Raw genomic sequence first — 23,787 nt, 5'->3', positions numbered from 1 at the left:
ATTTCTGCTTACCAGCATCATCAGGAGGTCATATTTCAACTCTAATTGAAAGGCTATCTTGACAGATCTTCAGTCTTGACGTGGGAGGTGTGGGTTTAAGACAAAAGCTGAGTAAATACATGAAGATGGAAGAGACAATGTGATTTTTAATCCCATTGTGTGTTCCTATTCATGCCCCTACATTTCTATACTCGTGACTGATTTGATTTATCATTTAATCTCTGAATAGTGGGCTTATTGAGGGTTAAATTTTCCTAATCTCTCAAAAGTAACTTCTTTGCACAATGTAAAAAAAGAGCTCACCTGCTCTGTGATGGAGTCTAGTGCAGATGTTGCCTCATCGAATACCAGAATAGGGGAACCCTTGAGAATTGCTCTAGCAATGGCTACTCGCTGCTTCTCTCCACCAGACAATTTTAGTCCTCGCTCCCCAACCTGCAGAAGAAGAGTCTGTACAGTGATCTCAACAGAGCCACACAATTAGAATTATAATACTTTTAACCACTCTTACCTGAGTCTGGTACCCCTGAGGCCACCGACAAATAGCATCGTGCAAATCTGCCATTTTAGAAGCTTCTAGCACCTCCTCTTGACTCTTGCTCATGTCACCATATTGCAGGTTGTATAGGATGGTATCATGGAACAGCACTGTGTCCTGCAGTCACAAAGTTCAGTATCCTTACAATCTTGTTGAAGCAACCTACATTGAAGATGGGAAACGTAACAGACACTCACCCTAGTTCCTTTATCTTAAATAATTGTTAAGAAGGGCAAATCAGTAAAAGCAAATCTGCATTCTCCTAAAGCAATGGTTATTTATGCAAGAATCACGGAAGAGATATCTCACCTGAGGTACAATTCCGATAGCTCTTCTAAGACTTTCTACGTCAACATCACGAATGTTCTGATTACCAATGAAGATTTCTCCATGCTGTGGTTCAAAGAAGCGATAAAGAAGTCGGATTATGGAGGATTTCCTGAAATTGGGGAGCAAATACAGTATCAAAATCTGATTAAAATCACAGCTTTGCTATGTAAATAGAGTAAAAAAAGCCAACATTGGCTCAAATAAAACCTGCAGCCCAATTTCGTGCCTCAATTTTAAAAAAATATATGCGGGTATTATTCACGTAAATACGGTATACACTGTTGTTATTCCCAATTTTTACATTCTAGATCAATCAAAGCCTACAAGCAATTTGCTATATTCAAGTAGTTGGATGCAGTGCATTCAAACTCATACACGTATGAACATTAACAACATAAGGAATAAACTAACAGTACATAATATTTAGTGGAGACAAGAGTGGCTGACGCGGTCTGAAACACCAGTAAATCACAAACATAATGTACAAGCTATATTGTAGCAGCACTTATCACACAACAGCTATCGAGTGAGGAGAAGTTAGCAATGGGGAAAACCTTAAGGTACGAACAGACTTGTAATATTTAGTTGTGTGAATATTACTGAATAATCTTGTGTGATTGCTGCATTTTTACTATGCAATGTGATACTGCATGTGCAACTAAATAGCTGCTACTGCATTTATTACACTGCATCACATTAAAACGAAAGAAGAAGGGGACAGACAGAGTGGTAATCTCAGTCACAAAAAGAAAGAAACAAGCACAATGGGACAAATTTCTTCTTAAATTTTTTTTTAAACCATGAAATAAGTGATCAAATTATACATTTTGTTCACATGTCATCAAGCGACTTAATATTTAATGATCTTGGTGATCAGCCAAGTATTACTGAGTATGAAAGAAGGACTGTCATAATGTGGTTAACGTAAACAATAATTCCTTTATAAGTTGTCAGTCTTTCCAAACATCCAGAAAGTCAACTGGATACTGTATTTTGTTTTAAAAGTGTGTGTGAAGGATCTTGTGGATCCCATAAAATCTTTCTTTCTTTCTTTCTTTCTTCCTTTCTTTCTTTCTGAATGTTTCTAAAAAATGTAATGTACTTTCCTTATCCTAGTGCATGTTAATACATTTAACAACACATTTTCATGCACAGGGACTGACTGAGTGCTTGTTGCATGATATAAATTCCTGTACAAACATCTAATGAAACAGTAAAAGGGATTTGCTAAATAACATACACCCATGCTAAGCACAGTTTGTTACAAAGCACCGTTCGCAGAACATGCACACCCTTGCACATGAAACAGTAAAAGGGATATGCTGAAAAACAGACACCCATGCTAAGCACAGTTTGTTAAGAAGCACCGTTCGCAGAACATGCACACCCTTGCACATGATCAATGTTATCCTGCAAGTAAATGCTCAAGTCTGTAACTGGATTTATAGTCTGCTGTAACAATGTAGGACCTATAGGTGGGCCAGTGTAAGGTTGAACATGACAGCTGCACAAAATGTTGGTCACATTGCAATGGCGCAAGAAGCAATGTTGCCACTATAACAACAGCTGATTGCACGACACGCGAGATTTTAGAAATATGGGAGAAATGTTTTTAATGTCATCCCGATGATACACAATACAAATTAAATAGGCCGACAACAATCACACTTTCAACACACTGATTTTTACAATAAAATGTATCATCACATAAACTGATATAAGATAACTTCTTATTATCGCGATGTTAGAAAATATAGAAGAAATCTGCCGACAAGAATCTCACTTTAAATACACCAATAAATGCTACAATAATATACACCTGTGCTAACACAAGAGATTTTGAGTAAAATCTATTAAATTTACGAAAATTCAGAAACGTTATTCTTCTTAGCTTATTCACATTAGTCGAGGCTTTATACCCTCCAGATCACTGCCATTACTATCGTTGCCTTTGTTGTCAGAGCAGATCATCAAATCCTGACAGTCACTGAGGATGCCACCTATTGCCATTGCTGAGTTACTGTTGCGACATGACTAACTTCCTTCCTCCACGAAGCCACATCCACTCGCGCAATACCCTCCCAGTACATTCTTCCACTTCAGTTATTGTGAAGGACTTCATATTTGTGCGTAGGCAATGTTTCGCTTTACTCCATACTAACTCAACAGGGTTGAAGCGACAGTGGTGCGGCAGCAACCTAACAACCTCTTGTTCTTGTTCCTTTGCTACCTCATCAACTATATATGCTGATTAAACCAGTTTGTTTTGTTTCAGTAGAGCATATAAGGCTAATTTAGTCATACCCACATGCGCTGGGATATTTCTTGCCTGCAGCCATTCCACTAACAGTTATTTACAGGCGCTCAATAATGATGATGCTTATTTAAAAGGGGCCTAACATCTAGGTCATCGGCCCCTAATGGTACCAAATGAGACGAAATGTAATGACAATTTAAAAGTTCAAAATCATCCACTGACCACAATAAAAAATATGATGAAGAAGAACGGATGGATGGATGGATGGATGGATGGATGGATGGATGGATGGATGGATGGATGGATGGATGGATGGATGGATGGATGGATATGAATTTAAAAAAATCAGTGGATCCGATCCACAATACCTTCCCAGAAACTATCATAAACAACAGTTTTACTGACCAAGGGACTGCTTCTAAAGTACAATCCTGACTCCAGGATGCTTGTTGTCTGAAGGGGTCCAAAATCCATGTCAACGGCCCCTCATAATGGTACTTATCGCTAGTAAAGTAGAACCATGGTATTTGTCATGTTGCAGTACTAATCAAAAGTAGTGTACACTCACAGTGTTTCACACATTATGGCACTACTCACAAATATTGTAATCACACAGATAATGCAGACCTATGGCGTTTCTCAGATAATGGCGCCAAGCATAGGCAACGCAAACCCATGATGTTCCTCACCTAGGTGTACTAATCACGGGCACCGGTATTCCTGTGGTGTTCCTCACATAGTGGGTACAATCACAGGGAACGCAGACCCACAGTGTTGCTCATATAGCTGTAATAATCACAGGCAACGCCTAGACCCGTGGTGTTTCTCACAATGGTACTAATCACAAACCTATTGTGTACCTAACATAGTGGTACTACTCGCAAGTAAAGGCGACCCATGGTGTTTTCCGCATGATGGTACTAATCACAAGTAGTTTCATGGTTCTAATACAATCATCCCTTGGTCGCCCCTATTAGTCGCCTCTTACGACAGGCAGGGGATACCAAGGGTGTATTCTTTGTCTGCGTCTCCCACCCACAGGGAGTACAGGTGCTCGAGGTAGGGGTCTTGTCCATTATTATGGAGTGGTAAGGTGTATTGTCCATAACAATGACAGAAGGACCCTTGAGCTGTTGCAGGAGCTTCTTCGTGATAATCACTTTTTTTTCCTCCCGATCAGAACATTAGAAGACCGCCTTCTACAAAACCACTGGATGAACCTGTGTGTGCTATTATTAATCTGGCACCCATCCTAGTTGGCTGATTACCGGAGCTTTCAGGACTGTCATCAGTCCAAGATTTAGCAAGGCACTTCCAAGGATTCACCCATGTCTCATCCAACCACATTACCTCATGGAGATCCTTACCGACAAGTTTATTCAGAAAAATACTCCTAGCCATCATGATGTGCAACTTTTCAAGCAGTACTCTTCTTCTGCTCAGTTTTTTATACCTGAAACCTATGGCTCGCAGTACAAATTTTAAGAAGTTTTACCCCCCTGAGAAAAGATTTTCCTTCCTAAGGGAGACTAGTAATTTTGCCACCATAGGGTATTCTTTCCTGCTGTAATAATCATACGAGTGTCTCCGTATTGCATCAGCTTGGAAAGAATCAATTCCTATTCGTTTCTTTCCCGGTGTGCTAAGGAACAAATCTCCACTATCAACCACGTTTTCTCTCTCTTAGGTTCCCCAGTCCCTTTTTCGTACAGTTCCTGGAGGCGAATACCTTTCTGAATAACAGTACACTTTGAAAGCCCTAATGTTTGACTTGCACATTCCACAACTTGATCTGCAGGAACAGAGGGACGAACATAAAAGCATACGAATTCCCTCTCCCTCTCATAAAACTTGAGAGTTCTCTGCACTAATTCACATTCCTGACTATTAAGGGGCACTCCTCAGCACAAAGGATTATCACTTTGAGATTCATCACTATGTTGTCGTTTCCGTGTCATCATACTGTACTAGTTAAAAAAAAAATTAACCACCTTCACAATTATCACACAAAGGAAACACCACTTTCATCAACGTGCGAATCACATCAGACTATGCGCTAGCGACGACAGACAAACGGCAACACTTGAATACGGAAGTCAAGGTAGTTATAGATGGCAGCACTATACTAGCCATATTGCCAACAACCACCAAATGAAAATAGTTCATCTTTATTTTGCAGCTCGCTTAAACATGACATGTTTTAAAAATGCTCATATTTCTGTAAGTAAATAAAAGGTTATACACACTATACGAAACTGAATATGAACTAATATGTATAAAATGCACAACTGTATCCGACATTAAAAAAATGGTGGTTGGTCGTCCTGTTTGACGGATGACATTCTTCAATTACTTTTTGTAGTGACGCCAACATGAACCACAAATGCCTAGTGCAACCTTGTGCTGGCCCATCTACAGTTCACAAATATACTGTTCCAATCACAATTGACTGGTGTATCATGTTTTGAGTTATTACTAATTCTGAAATGAATATATGGTACTACTGTGATGCATACAGTTATTATCCTCAACTTTTCATATTCTGGAGACATCAAAGACTGAAAACAATTTATTGCAGTCAAGAAGTTGGATGCAGTGCAAGCAAACTTATACCTTCAGTTCATATCTAAGCAAGATATCTAATTACATCCATGCTTCCAAAAAAGAGCTTTTATAGCAACAGAACCAGCTTTTAGATGGGATGCTGTGATATATACAAGGGGGTACCCAAATACAACCGGTATTACTTTTTAAAAGCTATATATTTTCAAATTTTCTACAAAACAACCTTATCCCCTTCAAAATACTCTCCATTACAACTAATACATTTGTCCCAACGGTGCTTCCACTGTTCGAAACATTTTTTGTACTCATCTTTAGAAATGGCCGACAGTTTCTCCCTAGTTTTCTTGTTGACCTCTTCAATGTTGTCAGATTAGTGCCCTTTGATGCCCCTTTTCATGCGTGGAAATAAGAAAAGTCTCATGTAGCCAGGTCAGGTTAGTAAGGTGCGTGGGGCAGCAGAACCATGCCATTTTTACCCAAAAACTGTCTAACAGAGACGGCTGTGTGTGCAGGTGCATTGTCGTGGTGGAAGAACCAGTCTCCTGTCTGCCACAAATCGGGTCTTTTTTGACGAACACTGTTGCGCAATCTTTTCAAACTTCCAAATAAAAGGTTTGATTGATAGTCTGACCTTGGAGAACAAACTCTGAATGAACTACGCCCTTGGCATCAAAAAAGAAAATCAGCATTGTTTTGATGTTTGATTTGACTTGACATTTTTTTGGACAGGGTGACAATGACGTCCTCCATTGGCTTGACTGTTGCTTTGTTACTGGGTCATAACCATAGCACCATGACTCATCATCAGTAGTGACCTTTGACAGAAAATCTGGAACAGTTTCAAGCTATTGTTTCAAAACACTGATGTTTCAATGAAACATTCTTTTTGATTGTGAGTCAGAACCCGAGGAACAAACTTGGCAGCAACCCTTTTCATTCCCAAATCTTCCACTAAAATTCACTGAACTGAGCTCCAAGATAACCCACTAATCTCTGACAGTTGATCAATTGTCTCTTGATGGTCTGTGACCACAAGCTCTCGAATTTTTTCAACATTTTCGTCGATTAGGGCAGATGATGGATGTCCAGAATGAGGTTTGTCATCATCGGCATGTCGCCATTTTTAAACTGAGCAAACCACTCGTACACTTGAGTTTTTTCCAAAGCGCCATCTTTGTAAGTTGTTTTCAATATTAAAACAGTTTCAGCAGCACTTTACAGAGTAGAAAACATCACAGCTGCACGTTGTTCACTTAAACTTGCCATCATAAAAAACGAAACAAGAAGAAAACAGCGCTAGCAAAAACAATCACTGCACAAGAACAGAACAAGCCAGGTCGACAACAAAGGCAGCACTGAACTGGCAATGAGTTGCGCTACACATGCCTAGGGGCAGAAATGGGTACTACACAAGCTTCGCCCATGGCAATATTATTCAGGTTATTTTTGGGTACCCCTTCGTACATCCATGCAGTTAGTAGCATTACAACCAACAAACAAAGCTGCTAGTATTTACCCAGAGCCAGAGCCACCCACAATGGCTACTTTCTTGCCTGCAGGAATGGTGAAGGTTAGTCCATCCAGTACAGCCTTGCCAGGAACATATTGAAATGAAACATCACGGAAGGTGATGCTAGCATTCTCTGGGGTGCAGATCAATGGTTTGGCATCTGCTTTATTCTGAAATAACCATAATTTGTGTTAATCCCTCAGACAAAGTACAAAAACGTAGTTCATCACAGGAAACGAAGAAGGAGGTTAGGAACATATGTAAGGACAAACACAGTGACAAGCTAACATAGCAAAGGGAGTGATGTAAAGCAGAAACAAGGATAAATATGAAAACACAAAGATGAGCTTTCCACTTATTGATCCTAGTTTTTTTACACCTATTTCTTCTCAGCTCAAACAAGATCGCTTTAACTTTCTAGCTTCATTTATCCTTCTTTCAATCTTTGATTATTTATACTGATACTCTAGAAACGGCTTTGAAGTGGGAAATTTGAACAAAGCAGAAGTGCCAATTCCGGTATTTAGTGTATATAAAGTATTTAGAGTTTCAAAATCAGAAAATTCTCCAGAAGAAACTGTGCCCAGGCAAAAATGCCCAAGCACAGTGGAACATGTTATAGCAGGAAATCTGTCATGTTGTGAAAGTGTGGAGAAAAGAAACAAGTGGGGGTAAAAAGTACAATACATCTGATTGATTAAAAAAAGAATGCAGCAATTACCAATTAATCAGTATGATGTACAGTATATTATAAATTGAAGACCAGATAATTAGTCCACAGTTAATTTCGGTAAAGCATTTGTTAAAGTTATACTGTAATTTCAACAGCAAACTTTTATCAGTTGAAGTATAGTCATCAATTCTGCAGTGAAAATTGAAGTTTACTGCTTGGGATGAGAATATCAAGGCTCAGCTTTTCTGCTTAATGAGCTAATGACACGTACAAACCATTGCCAGAATGCTAGTAATTTGGAGAAAAATACATCTGTTTTTACAGGCACATGTTTACCTGAACTATGCTGAGAAAAGGTAAGCATTATCACCTGCTATCAATGCCTTTCTTCCCTATAACCACTCCCCTTCAAGGACACAGAAATGAGAACCAAACTTTATTGTGAAAGGTGTTGGGTAATTTTAAAAGTGGCCAGGTGAAGAACGTGTCAAAATGCCATGTAAACTGAACAAAATTTATTGATAGTATTATGTTTTGGGTTTTTCATTGTTGTTTATGGTATTGTGTTTCCAAAATGGACAAAGAATGAGCTATCACAAGAAAACTGAAAATCTTTAAAATCACTGAAAGATGAAAGATTATTCACCTAAATTAGGTAGAGTTTGCAGAGGCATATACAGAGTTCACCAGAAAAATGAACACACTCCTTACGGAACAAAAACTATTTATTATTACTTATCTGAAATACTGTTCACACATCTAGTACTATGTTTATTAAAGCATATGGTTACAGCAGATGTTCAAAATGTTTGCCATTGGCTGCCAGACACATAGCAGAACAACGAGCAGTCGCCACAACTATGTCAGTCAATGTTGCAATGGAGATCACTGCACATGCTGCTATAATCTCCTAGCAAAGGGCCTCCAGCGTGTGCGGCTTACGTCTATAGAGTTAATCTTTCACAGTTCCCCACACGTATAAGTCCACAGGGGTAAGATATGGTGACCGTGGAGGATAACTCAATGGGCCCCCTTTATCCAATCCAATGTCCCTGCAGATTGCCATCCAGGAAAGTTCATACTGCTACATGATATTGTGGTGGCGTCCCATCCTGTTGGTAGAAGACCTCATCATCGGCTCCATAAAGTGCACGTACAGCTGGTAAAATTAATGTGCGTAACATTTCCAAGTACAATTCTCCATCAAAGAAGGTCTACTAAGCCACTACGTGACAGTCCAGACATTAATCCCTGGTAGATTGACCGCCTTGTCCACATGAACATGTGGATTTTCCAGTGCTCAGTAGACACAGTTATGTCGATTCACTGTTCCATTAAGTTTAAACTGGGCCTCATCAGACCATACTACCTTCATCAGAAAGTATTCATCTTGACTTACCATTTGTTGATACGAAGGTAATCCCAAAAATAAGGTCTCCTATTTTTTTTATAAATACATAGACCTGTTTATTTCTACAATGGTTTACATCATTTTACAGCTTGAACATTTAGCTATTTTTCTACATCATCACCATTTCAGTCGATGCATTTTTGTGCCCATGTCATACCAGCTCGCCACGATGCTGTTCAGGAAGTTGTGAACCTCATCTTTCCCCTTGTCGTCAGTGCTGAATCGCTTTCCAGCCAAATGTTCTTTCAACTTAGGGAACAAGTGATACATTCAAAAACAGAGGTAAGGTTATCCACCTGTTCAATACTACTTACAATGTGTTAACATTAAAATGTCACATTTTATTATTCCATTTGGTGGGTACCGGTTTTGGCATTATATAATGCCATCATCAGCCCAAGATTTAAGCAAGCAGGGACACTTAATAAAATACATATATATGTACATAGATAGCTAGCAATGATAGTCGCGTTACATCATAAAACATTTGACCACATAATATCTCTAAAAACATTAAAATTATGAAATTCTGGAATTCTAGATTTAGGATAAGAGTTTTTTTTGTATGTACAATTTAGTATATTCTTATCACCCAGTAATGTTAATTAATGATTTCTATGTATAGAGCTACAGTAGCTGCTAAGTTATGTAAGATCTTCTTTTTTCTTTTTACCATCTATATAGTTAAATGACGATTATTCTATTGCTCTTGAACACCATATAGAGTCCTTGAGAACGTTCTATCGTGTAAGATTGAATACTATATACATAGTTATCACATTTTAGAGTATTATTGTACAGTATAAAATAGAGAGAAGAACATTATACATTCAATGCAAATAAAAAATAGTTCCTCTTGGTAAAACTCAGATAGCCATTGTAAACTGGTCAGCTGTTTGGAGCAGGTGGACAGCTTGTTCTTAGTGTAATTGTTGTTGGAATCTTACTGATACGTCTTAACTTGATAAGTCATATAATAATAGAGGCTAAAATTTCAGTAATATCTTCAAATATATGTGGGTTGAGGCCGAAGGTTGACTTTTTAATGAAACACGATGTTTTCAATGGTCAAACGTAACCTTAGAGGATCTTAATTCAACCGGACCTAAAAGAAAATAATACCTGTGTAAGGATAACATACACAGGATCAAGAAGGGTGTTAGGCAATTTATTGAAAAGAAAGAACAGAAACTCACCTCAAGCACCACACTATCGACGAAAGGTTAAAACAGCACTGGCGAGCACCACTGCCGAGCGATGTGTCGGACAACAAGCTGCATGCATCAACGGGGAAACAGGGCGTGCCTTGTAGGGGGAAGGGGAGGTGAGGAGACCTGAACAGGAGAGTAGAGGTCGGGAGGGCGGGGATTCCGGTAGGGATAATATGCCATCGTGTTGCAAACTGTTTTGTGTACTGGTTGATCTTTTGGAATTTTAAGCTTGCCAATTAGTGAAATGAATAAATCAAATAAAATAGTAGGTTTTTCAGAAAGTTCATTAAGATTAAAATTTGGGTTGTAATACTGGTCCAAAAGAATGAAGAATTGCTCTGTTAAATCTAAAAGAGGCCCTTTGTTCAATATTTCAACGATGTCCAAATCATTGTTAATGCTGTAAAAGCTATGTTTATATTCGTGCGTATGCTGCCCTATTGCTGAAAATCTTTTGTATTTAATGGCATTTATATGTTCATTGTATCTGACTTTGAAAGATCTACCGGTTTGCCCTATGTAGACACTGGAACAATCATTACAATGGAATCTGTACACTCCTGATTTATCGAAAGGATTGGGGCAGTTGACCCGGCTAGAATTATGGAATGTATCAAGGTTTCTATTGTTAGTTTTGAAGGCAATTTTTGTGTTTTTTTTTTTGCCTTAAGCCATAAGTGGGCTACTTATAATAGTTTAGTGCATTGTGCCTATAATGTTCCTATGTCAAAAGCGGAACTGAACAAAGAACTTAATATTATACGTAACATTGCAATACACAATGGTTTTAATCATGGTTTCATAGAACGCATAATACGTAAGTTTAAGCATCGACCCAAGACCAATTTACAAAAAGAAAGAATGAAACCAGTAGCATTTGCAACCTTCACATTTAATCTGGATATTTACCGTGTTACTAACATATTCAAAAAGAAAAACACAAAAATTGCCTTCAAAACTAACAATAGAAACCTTGATACATTCCATAATTCTAGCCGGCTCAACTGCCCCAATCCTTTCGATAAATCAGGAGTGTACAGATTCCACTGTAATGATTGTTCCAGTGTCTACATAGGGCAAACCGGTGGATCTTTCAAAGTCAGATACAACGAACATTTTTTTTTGCTAGGGGCTTTACGTCGCACCGACACAGATAGGTCTTATGGCGACGATGGGATAGGAAAGGCCTAGGAGTTGGAAGGAAGCGGCCGTGGCCTTAATTAAGGTACAGCCCCAGCATTTGCCTGGTGTGAAAATGGGAAACCACGGAAAACCATCTTCAAGGCTGCCGATAGTGGGATTCGAACCTACTATCTCCTGGATGCAAGCTCACAGCCGCGCGCCTCTACGCGCACGACCAACTCGCCCGGTCAACGAACATTTAAACGCCATTAAATACAAAAGATTTTTAGCAATAGGGCAGCATATGCACGAATATAAACATATCTTTTATGGCATTAACAACGATTTGAACATCGTTGAAATATTGAACAAAGGGCCTCTTTTAGATTTAACAGAGCAATTCTTCATTCTTTTGGACCAGTATTACAACCCAAATTTTAATCTTAATGAACTTTCTGAAAAACCTACTATTTTATTTGATTTATTCATTTCACTAATTGGCAAGCTTAAAATTCCAAAAGATCAACCAGTACACAAAACAGTTTGCAACACGATGGCATATTATCCCTACCGGAATCCCCGCCCTCCCGACCTCTACTCTCCTGTTCAGGTCTCCTCACCTCCCCTTCCCCCTACAAGGCACGCCCAGTTTCCCCGTTGATGCATGCAGCTTGTTGTCTGACACATCGCTCGGCAGTGGTGCTCGCCAGTGCTGTTTTAACCTTTCGTCGATAGTGTGGTGCTTGAGGTGAGTTTCTGTTCTTTCTTTTCAAAAATCGCCTAACACCCTTCTTGATCCTGCGTATGTTATCCTTACACAGGTATTATTTTCTTTTAGGTCCGGTTGAATTAAGATCCTCTAAGGTTACGTTTGACCATTGAAAACATCGTGTTTCATTAAAAAGTCAACCTTCGGCCTCAACCCACCGATATTTGAAGATATTACTGAAATTTTAGCCTCTATTATTATATGACTTATCAAGTTAAGACGTATCAGTAAGATTCCAACAACAATTACACTAAGAACAAGCTGTCCACCTGCTCCAAACAGCTGACCAGTTTACAATGGCTATCTGAGTTTTACCAAGAGGAACTATTTTTTATTTGCATTGAATGTATAATGTTCTTCTCTCTATTTTATACTGTTCAATAATACTCTATAATGTGATAACTATGTATATAGGATTCAATCTTACACGACAGAACGTTCTCAAGGACTCTATATGGTGTTCAAGAGCAATAGAATAATCGTCATTTAACTATATAGATGGTAAAAAGAAAAAAGAAGATCTTACATAACTTAGCAGCTACTGTAGCTCTATACATAGAAATCATTAATTAACATTACTGGGTGATAAGAATATACTAAATTGTACATACAAAAAAAACTCTTATCCTAAATCTAGAATTCCAGAATTTCATAATTTTAATGTTTTTAGAGATATTATGTGGTGAAATGTTTTATGATGTAACACGACTATCATTGCTAGCTATCTATGTACATATATATGTATTTTATTAAGTGTCCTTGCTTACTTAAATCTTGGGCTGATGATGGCATTATATAATGCCGAAACCGGCACCCACCAAATGGAATAATAAAATGTGACATTTTAATGTTAACACATTGTAAGTAGTATTGAACAGGTGGATAACCTTACCTCTGTTTTTTAATGTAAATCTTTTTTCAATACGGACCATTATGAAGTTTTTGACGTGAAATAACAAGTGATAGTCACTGGACGCCAAGTCGGGACTATAGGCTGGGTGGGCGATGATGTTGCACTGAAACTGTTGCAGGAGAGCAACAGTTTGCTAGGCGACGTGTGGGCAAGCATTGTCATGGAGAATGTTTACACCCTTGCTCAACATTCTCCTTCTCTGGTTCTGAATTGCCCGTCTGAGTTTTTTCAGGGTCTCACAGTACCTGTCAGCATTAACTGTGGTTTCAGCAGGCATAAAGTCGACCAACAATACCCCTTTTCGATCCCAAAACACAGTTGTCATGACTTTACCGGCAGACTGTGTTTGCTTGAATTTCAACAGCTTTGGCGAAGAGGGACGCCGCCACTTGTGACAATCGAGTCCAAAAAGTTGTCCTGTTCGGCTGCAAAGCGTTGAAGAAATGCGCGGGAAGAATCAACTCGTTGCCGCATGTGGTCTTCAGTCAGCATACATGGCACCCATCTTGCGCACACCTTCCGGTATTTCAACTCTTCCGTTAAAATTCGGAGAGCAGTGCTTCGGGAAACCTCAGGAACAAAAATGCAGAGATCATCGAGGGTGATCTGCCTATCTTCACGCAAGATTTGCTCAACCTTCACGACTGTCTCGATGGAAATTGACAGTCTCCCGCTCCTTTGTTCATCGTGAATTTCAGTCCGACCGGCTGCAAACTCTCTACACCACTTATCAACATTTTTGACATCCATGTACGACTCACCATACACTTCCGTCAATTGGCGATGGATTTCAATCGGTTCAGTACCTTTTGCATTCAAAAACCAAATAACTGCATGCAATTCACACTTGGTGGTAACATCCAACAGGAGTTCCATTTTCAATGGCTGCCAAGCCAAGATTGAGTGCCTCAGTGCGGCATGCACGTTTATATGCGAGCGCGGGAAACACACTTCACAATATTGTGAGCAACAGCCACACGAACAGAGTTCTGTATTTATAAAAAAAATGGAGACCTATTTTTCGGATTACCCTCGTACAATTTAGCAAAATTGCAGTCGATGTTCAGGATTGTCATCATTAAGCGCACGCAGTAATCGTGGGATGTAAACTTTCCACTTAGTGGCTTTCAAAATTCGTCGTTCACTTATACTGCTAATCCCCACTTCCCATGCACATAGCATAGCAGACTTCTGTGGAGAAATACAAAACCTTTCTAATACGAGAGACAAAGCAGGACTAGTAGCTGTACACGTTCTTCCAATCTTCTTTCATGAATATCACAAATCATTCCACGCAATATATAAATCTGGTAGAATTCCATCTGACTGGCTAAGATCTACTTTTGTCACCATACCTAAAAAGCCTAGTGCATCACATTGTGATGATTATCGTATGATCAGCCTAATGTCCCATGTGCTAAAGGTATTTCTGCGTATCATCCACACTTGAATCTACCTCAAATATAAACGCCAAGTTGGACATACTCAGTTTGGCTTTAGGAATGGACTGGGTACTCGTGAGGCTCTTTTCTCCTTGAATGTTTTGACCCAGAGATGCCTAGATATGAATGTAGATGTGCACGCTTGTTCCATCGACTACTGAAAAGCTTTTGATTGTGTATCTCATGCAAAACTTGTTGAGATTTTAAAATCTACTGGTGTAGATGTTGGTGATCTTCGTATCATTACCCATCTGTACTGGAATCAAACGGCAGAGGTCAAAATAGAAGGAACTACTATTGAGGACATAGCTATATAAAGAGTTGTCCGCCAGGGATGTGTCCTGTCCCCATTCCTTTTCAACATCTACTCTGAAGCTGTGTTCAGAGAGGATATGGAATATGTTAATCTAGGTATCAAGATCAATGGCTATGTCATTAATAACATCCGATTTGCTGATGACACGATTGTGTTAGCCAGCAACCCTAGTGATCTTCAAATCATTATAAACAACATCATGAGGACCAGTGAAACCTACGGTTTATCCTTGAATATTAACAAGACCAAGCTGATTGTATTCTCGAAAACACCAAAACAGGCCTCCCTTCACATCAACAACAACATCGCCCAACAAGTATCTTCCATCAAATATCTTGGAACTCTAGTGAACCAGCATTGCGATTCAAAATGTGAAATCTTATCCAGGATTGGACAAGCAAAAAATATGTTCAATACCATGAGGACCTTATTCACCAGCCGAGAACTCAACCTCCAGCTCAGAGTTCGAATGCTACGTTGTTATGTCTTTCCTGTCCTGTATGATTTTGAAGGGTGGACGCTTAGCCCTTTATTGGAGAAGCGGATTGAATCTTTTGAAATGTACTTATACAGAAGAATACTCCGAATATCTTGGGTAGAAAAGGAGACAAATGAAGAAGTCCTCAACATCTTGAACAAGAAGAAAGAGCTTCTCACAACCATCAAGGAGAGTAAGCTCAGCTACCTCGGGCACATCATGAGAGGTGAACGATACGAACTTCTCCGACTGATCATTCAAGGGAAGATTGATGGGAAAAGATCTGTGGGAATACGGAGAAATTCCTGGCTGAAAGACTTGTGGCGGTGGTATGGACATACGTCGATAGAAATCTTCCGTGCTGCCGTTTCGCATGTAATCACAATCAATTGGATCGCCAACCTTCGGAGGGAGACGGCGTCAGAAGAAGAAGAAGAAGAAGAAGAAGAAGAAGAATGTTGGAGATTCGGTTTCAAACTCCCTCCTCCACCGACATTGCACTTCAATGGCATCATCAAGCCTGATAAACCACTTCAGAATGCATTTTCACTGCTCAAACATCAAGCGTGCTCCAGCTATTTTGTTTTCTTACTATTGTGATGCAAGTACCAACACCTGTTGGGCAAAAGACCACACTGGTATTTATCAATATTCTAGTACAGTCTGACACAGAGTGTATGCATTTTTCTGGTGGACTCTGTATATATTTCCAAGATTAGATCAGTTCACAAACTGAAAGTGACCATGAGGATCCTGAATTCTAAATGAAAGCTAAATTATTGGAAATTTACATTTATTTACTACTCTATAGAATCAAATGACCCACAACAATATTGTGAATAGCACGAATCAGAATCTGTAAAATGCCGTGACCTATGTATCATAAAGATGGTGATGATTTAGGATGCTGACTGAGTCTTTTATGATATCTACTGTGCCAGTCTCTAACGTAGGGTGATTAATACCCAACCCCTTCATGAGACTCCATGTGTACTTTGTTATACTGCTTCTGCAACCAGATAACTAGTCGATTACTGACCATCTGTCTCAACGGATGTTGTAGTGTTTACTGAGGTATGGGATGCATGGTTCTTAGATGTTCTTTTCAGTGTCAACCTCACTGGCTTGTTTAATATCTATCTCAAAGTGGACAGTTGGAACGACCACCATGCCTCGATACGTTTGACAATGGATTGCAACGATGTCTGTTCTTCTTACAGATGCAGTAGAAGATGGACAGTGAGTGAACTTCTTCATCAACTTGTCAACCTGACTGAGGCCAAAGGTGTTCTCACTTTGTGATGGCGAGTGTTCCTTTACAATTCTCCCTTATGACAGAATCCAAGCACATGTCCTACAATTTTGATCTCACTACAGTCTGGATGATGGCAGTGGGTTGTGCTTGGTTATCTGCCGGGTATTGCTTGAAATGCTGAAATGTTGCAGGTCATTTGCACATTCAGAGTTTGATAATCGTGTCTGATTGCTCACCAAGAAATTTGCTTTCGGATGGTCTGCATATACTGCAATGCCTTTATATCACTTCATTTGTGAGAGGATCAGGTGTGGAAGGTATGCTTACTCAGGACTTTTCCCTATACACCTACCTGTCCAGTGGTTGTTGTCTGGCATTTGCCCAAAACTAGGGCGAAACATGTCCCTAACTAGTGTTTATATTTCATGTAGATTGTAATCACTACTAAATATAATTGTATTGAATAGGTGGACACAGTAATTTTATTCAAGAAATAATTTTACCTATTGTATCTTCAATACGGAACAAAATGAGATTAGTTACTTGTAACAATGAACTTGGTTTGGAAGGTGACCTTATAGTCTCTTCTGGTTAGCTTACTCATTTTGAGAAACAACATAATTAAGAAAATATTCACAGGGAACAATTTAATACTAACATGGAAGTTACCAAAACATTTGCCTAAATGTTTCACTTTGTTATAAAAAGGGAACATGCAGACCTGAAGCAATTAACAATGGTGATGAAACAAAGTTATACTGGATATGTTAACAAATCCTTGCTCTTCAGATGCAGTCTGAAGAAAGAATTATCATCATGATGTGTGTTAACATAACACGTGATCATAAATTCAAACTGTTAATGATCAGAAAAACTATAATGCCTCTCAATGTTTCAAACACACATAAAGTTCAGTTAAATTACTTTGGTCAAAAACTTGCATGGAGGAGTAGTTAAATATTCACAAACTGATTACACAGTCATTTTGAGAAACTGATATTATTTAACTAAGCAATAATTACCCATTGAACTTAAAGATGATGTAATTTATATTTAATACCTTGCCCCAAAAATAACTTCTGTTCAGTAGCCAATGGACCAAAGCATTACTGCTGCTCTGAAAAAAGTTGTTGACTGTCACTCCTACATCACTTGGTTGAGGAAGATGTCACAACTTTCTGGAAAGATTTCAGCTTACTAGATGTGTTTTGTGGCAACAAAATATTGATGCTGATGGTTGCTTAAAGGGGTCATTGGCACAACAATGGGACAAATAAAAGTAATTACTGTACATTCACACTATAATGAAGATCCTTCTGAGTGCAGGAAGGACAAAACGTTGCCATAAAAGACGAAATTTCAAAAGCTTGTGTGATTATAGTGTCATTATTCGAAGATTGCCAAAATAAAGAGTAAAGTGATGTGACTGAATGGTTAGAGGTCAATAAAGAAGATCAAAGCCAAAAATTAAAAAAAGTGAGAAGAATGTTATGGGACTTGATAGCAGATGGAGAAGAGGATGATGCAGATAATGAGTATGATATGTTTTACTAGGCATTAAGTGAAAGTAAACATTGCAAATAACTGCAACATGTCTTACCAGATATTAAATGAAAGTAGAAATTGTGAATAATTCGTAACTTAAGCAATTTCCTAGGCACTGATCCTGTTTCATAATTTGATTAAATTGTCAGTCTGTTGTGAATATTTGTTGTTCTTTGTGTCAAGGCATAGAGATTGGTCATTGTGAAAGCCTGACTTTACTAGTATTTCTACTTTTAGTCGATAGGTCGCAGCAGACATTATATTGCCTTTCCATAATTTAATTACCTAACTTCTGAGAATGCCTGTATCTTTTCTGTATCTTATAATGTGATCGGAGAGGTAGAAAGATGGACTGAGCAGACAAGAATGCATTCTTGTGCTATCAGAGGATATTCTTCTGATTTAAATGATAGTTATAGGTGGTTATCCATGGCGAACACGAAAATACTTCTTTATTTCAGATTACTGTTCATGTGAGTACTGACATACTTGCCATTTCCTACCATTCTTTCTTTTTATGTTCATGGTGACTTCCTGCTGTCTGAGCCATGTCATCTGATTTTGTTGTTTACATTCTGTGCTTTCATTTTACTCAGAGCTATTAGTTTTGAGTACGTAACTTATATGCCCATAATAAAGAGTTTTGTTCTAGCATGTTTATCATAGTCCCTTTTTAATGATATTTATTTCCTTTTGGTTTCATGTGTTACTGGAGTAATCGTCTTGCTACTCCTTGGCAAGTACTATGGCGTATGCTTCTACTGTAGTTTTGAGTAAGTTTGTTAGCATGAATGGAATCTGCAGTCTGACATATCGGCCAGATCTACGAGTTGCACAGCTTATGGTAATGCGGTAATTTTTTCTTGGTGAATATTTTCTTTGAGCGCCTGTGATAGTTGGCTTTGAAGCAAATAGGAAGAGATGCTTGCTATGTGTCACATGATTGACGAAATCAAATTTGATGAAGCACGTCTGAAATTTGTTGTCCGCTGTGCGACATACTTGGATATTACTATGAGAGATATGTATTTATAATGTGATGCCAAAGGAATATTTTCCCTTGTATTTGATTGCACTGATTCCTACGTGTGAAAGTGCGCTGTGGCATGAGAGAATGTATGTCATGGCTTTCTGCCAACCTTTATTTTCCTTAACTATTTTGTTTTGAAAAACTTTTAAGCGTAAAGACTTGAAAGAGTTTATTTTTTTACAAAGCCCAAAGGCAAGCATTTATACAAGTGGAGGCACATGCTTCCCCTAGTGCACCGTCACTGCATTGTCCTACATAGGAGGCTTGCAGTGGTGTCTGAACAGCGCACTAGCACCAACGTCTTGGAAAGGTGAAGCATTCCAATTGATGAGTCCATTGCTACACTGGGGCGAAACACTGGTAATTTCACGACTGAAATAGCCTAAAGACTTAAAGAACTTCAATGTTTTTATCATTTGCAGTCAATGAAATTAAATTATGGTTTCCTTCTAGGAACCTTTTTTTTAAAATTTTGTTTTTATTTGAGTAACTGATTATTTTTTTTTTTTGCTTTGTTTTTATTGGCTCCACATATTTTGTAATTTTCTAGTCCAAAAATCCTGTCACGGTCACCAATTTATCGTTTTCAATGCAATTGAATTTTGGTGTAAATAAATATTACACGAGATATGTTGACTTCCTTGCATAAAACCACTTTAATACCGCTAAGTCTATTCCTTAACAACACACAGTTAGGTCTATACACAACACTAAAACACTAGTTTACTGAAGTCGATTCTGACAAGTTCAGATATCAAACAACTCCTCAGCTCACTGTAACACTCACTCTAACCCACGCACTATATTTTCTCACTGCACTGTCTCTCGGCCTGTCAGCTCAATGTACATACTGTTCGACAAACAGTCTAGAAATATCAACTTCTGGAAATATTCTTGCCAACACCAACTACAATATTATCAGACCGGAATGCACATATCAATAGCCGCCACTATGGGCCCCGTGTAGCCAGCGCGTCGGACCATGTTTACATTCAGTTTGGTTTATGCTGTGCACGTGTGTGGTTGACTGAGGTTATCTTGCTACTGGAATTTGTGATTTAATTATCCACCAAATACGTTTGTGTGTTAAATAGTGTTCTAGTGTCCTTTTATTGGTTATGAATTTGTTTTTAATGTATTAGTGATATTTTTAGTTTTTAGAGGTTATTTCTATAAGTGGTGTGAAAGTAACAAAATTTCAGATTTTACCTTATTCATCTACGAAATTCAGAAGAAATACATTAAACCATTCACTGTAATAGTGAAGGAAGATTACGTGTTGTTTGTGAACGTGGATGATGAGTCGTATATAGTTCTTTAGGTGTACTTTTCTTCCACTTCTGCAGCCTTGAATTTGAAGAGGGTGGCATTACTTACACAACAAACAGAAAATACATGTTTCCTTCATTGTAACTCCTGCCCTCTCATTAGCACTACGAAAGATTTAGTGAAGGCCACACCAAACGGTCGAGATCTCACCAAGTTATTATATGACATAATTGTTAACCACAATAATTTATACATGATGTATTGCTTCTTAAATAAATAAATAAATAAATAAATAAATAAATAAATAAATAAATAAATAAATAAATAAATAAATAAATAAATAAATAAATAAATAAATAAATAAATAAATAAATAAATAAATAAATAAATAAATAAATAAATAAATAAATAAATAAATAAATAAATAAATAAATAAATAAATAAATAAATAAATAAATAAATAAATAAATAAATAAATAAATAAATAAATAAATAAATAAATAAATAAATAAATAAATAAATAAATAAATAAATAAATAAATAAATAAATAAATAAATAAATAAATAAATAAATAAATAAATAAATAAATAAATAAATAAATAAATAAATAAATAAATAAATAAATAAATAAATAAATAAATAAATAAATAAATAAATAAATAAATAAATAAATAAATAAATAAATAAATAAATAAATAAATAAATAAATAAATAAATAAATAAATAAATAAATAAATAAATAAATAAATAAATAAATAAATAAATAAATAAATAAATAAATAAATAAATAAATAAATAAATAAATAAATAAATAAATAAATAAATAAATAAATAAATAAATAAATAAATAAATAAATAAATAAATAAATAAATAAATAAATAAATAAATAAATAAATAAATAAATAAATAAATAAATAAATAAATAAATAAATAAATAAATAAATAAATAAATAAATAAATAAATAAATAAATAAATAAATAAATAAATAAATAAATAAATAAATAAATAAATAAATAAATAAATAAATAAATAAATAAATAAATAAATAAATAAATAAATAAATAAATAAATAAATAAATAAATAAATAAATAAATAAATAAATAAATAAATAAATAAATAAATAAATAAATAAATAAATAAATAAATAAATAAATAAATAAATGAATGAATGAATGAATGAATGAATGAATGAATGAATGAATGAATGAATGAATGAATGAATGAATGAATGAATGAATGAATGAATGAATGAATGAATGAATGAATGAATGAATATAAATAAATAAATAAATAAATAAATAAATAAAACAAACAAACAAACAAATACATACATACACAAACAAACAAACTACCCAAATCACAGATATCCGAGCATTCATTTTCTGATTCAGGAGTATTCACAGCTTCTATAAGTTCGAACTCCGAAATCACGCACCGTCCACTATTTGAAGCCATTCTTACAAGCTCTGGACACAGGTGCTTTGCAGGACTGCCAACCTACATTGCGCACTGAGCTGAGTGCATTATTTCAGATATTTAACCACAGATAGTGTTAAAATGCAGCCTGCGTTATGACATAGTCCATTATATTACGAAAAGGTGTAGCTTGCTGCTGCTTGAGTTTGAAAACCAAAGGAAACTTGATAGGCATCTATATCCTTTTCAGGAATTGAGCTTAGGTTGCCAAGGAGATACCTCGGGTGCAGCAAGTATGTGATGTACTAAGCTCACAAGATATCTCAGGCATAGCAGAGTAAGGATTAAATGAAAGTAAAACTTGTGAATAATTGTGACATGTTTTACGAGGCGTTAAATGAAAGTGAAAATTGTACATTATTTGGTGACTTCTGTTTTATTACAATAACCTGTTATACATGAAAAAACTGAAGAACCACACGATGTTCAGGATTATTTTGTTTTGCAGTTTTTTTTAAAATATGGTGCTGGACACACCGCTTTGTTACAGTCTTTGCACTGTTAAATGGTCCTCCTGGTCCCTTTTTGTTGAGTTTGTTTCATGAGGTTGGGAACTGTTATCATTGAAATAGAGAACACTGAAGAACTGATTTATAGTAATTTCAGAACATGAGCCAAGGAAATATTGGAATATGGATGAGTAATTTAAAAGACAGTATTCTTATTCTTCTGTGTGTTTGTTTACATGATGCATTAGCACATTCATTCTTAAGAATAAACTCATTTCTTTTACAGCTAAGTAACCGTACACAAGTAGAACCTCTCAAATTTGGGTTAGGAAATGTTCGTAAATGATGATCTCCTGGTTTTAGGTTAGGAAATTATCATAAAATAATTTGTAATATAAAGGTAGTGAAAATCATGTGATTTTGTGAAGATGTAAGAAAATATTATAAGAAGAATTTGTAGTTAGGGTATATTCAATACGTATATCTTTTGTATAATATGTCGGTAAAGATGGTTGAAGTTGGTCGAAAGTGTTGCAACAAGTAAATTGGAAACCCGGGGTACAGTCGGGAAGTATAGGCTGAAGATTGTAATTCATCAATGTGGATGAACGTGAGAGTTAGCTTATTTTCGTATCAGCCGTTTGGTAACCAATCCAAAAACTCTGCTTTTGAATGAGGGCGTGTTGCCAGAGAGACTTTGTTGCTACCATGGAACGTTTGGAGACGCTACAGCCACGTGGAGCAAGCCTATGCGTGTGCGACGAGTCATTACGAAGGTATTAGGGAGTCATTACTGTACGAGATCATTAAAGCTAATTTTCTGTTAAAGACACTACATGGTTTTCATTTGCTTGTTCATTCTCTGGGAGAATGTACAGTGTGTGGTGATTTATATGTGTAATCTGGAGCTAATGTGTTATTGAGCACAAAACTGAGTACGGTATTGCTAGAGGAAACAGCAGGCTAATGCCCGGTTTCTGGAATGGTGAGATATCTTTCCGATAGCTATTGCTTTGTTACAGCTGTCGACTCGATAAATCTTCGCTGCGTTGCATAGTGGAATAGCAGCTAATTTACTGAACTGTCAACTATTGGCTCATTGATAAAGTTTCATAAATACACACTAGATGCCACCCTTCGTACTGCTTCGTTTTTGTGCACGTCGTAGGGACGACATAGTAACTGGTGTAAAACCTTCAATTATTATGTTTAATATATTTTAAT

At 36.8% G+C, this 23,787-nt stretch overlaps 1 protein-coding gene across 2 annotated transcripts in view; it reads right to left on the bottom strand.

Moving 5' to 3' along the window:
- ABCB7 (ATP binding cassette subfamily B member 7) overlaps nucleotides 1-23,787 on the bottom strand; it is a 181,247-nt gene that overhangs the window by 25,622 nt on the left and 131,838 nt on the right. For both annotated transcript variants that reach the window (XM_067156839.2, XM_067156840.2), the window contains exons 9-12: nucleotides 7,207-7,370; nucleotides 848-977; nucleotides 512-655; nucleotides 304-435 (exon numbers count right to left, since the gene is read on the bottom strand). In XM_067156839.2, coding sequence (XP_067012940.2) covers nucleotides 304-435; nucleotides 512-655; nucleotides 848-977; nucleotides 7,207-7,370 — 570 coding nt within the window. The remainder of the gene's footprint in view (nucleotides 1-303; nucleotides 436-511; nucleotides 656-847; nucleotides 978-7,206; nucleotides 7,371-23,787) is intronic.

The sequence above is a fragment of the Anabrus simplex genome, chromosome 1 (assembly GCF_040414725.1).
Source record: "Anabrus simplex isolate iqAnaSimp1 chromosome 1, ASM4041472v1, whole genome shotgun sequence".
NCBI lineage: Eukaryota > Metazoa > Arthropoda > Insecta > Orthoptera > Tettigoniidae > Anabrus > Anabrus simplex.
The sequence above is the reverse complement of the archived record's forward strand: the minus strand, read 5'-3'. Positions and strand labels throughout refer to the sequence as shown.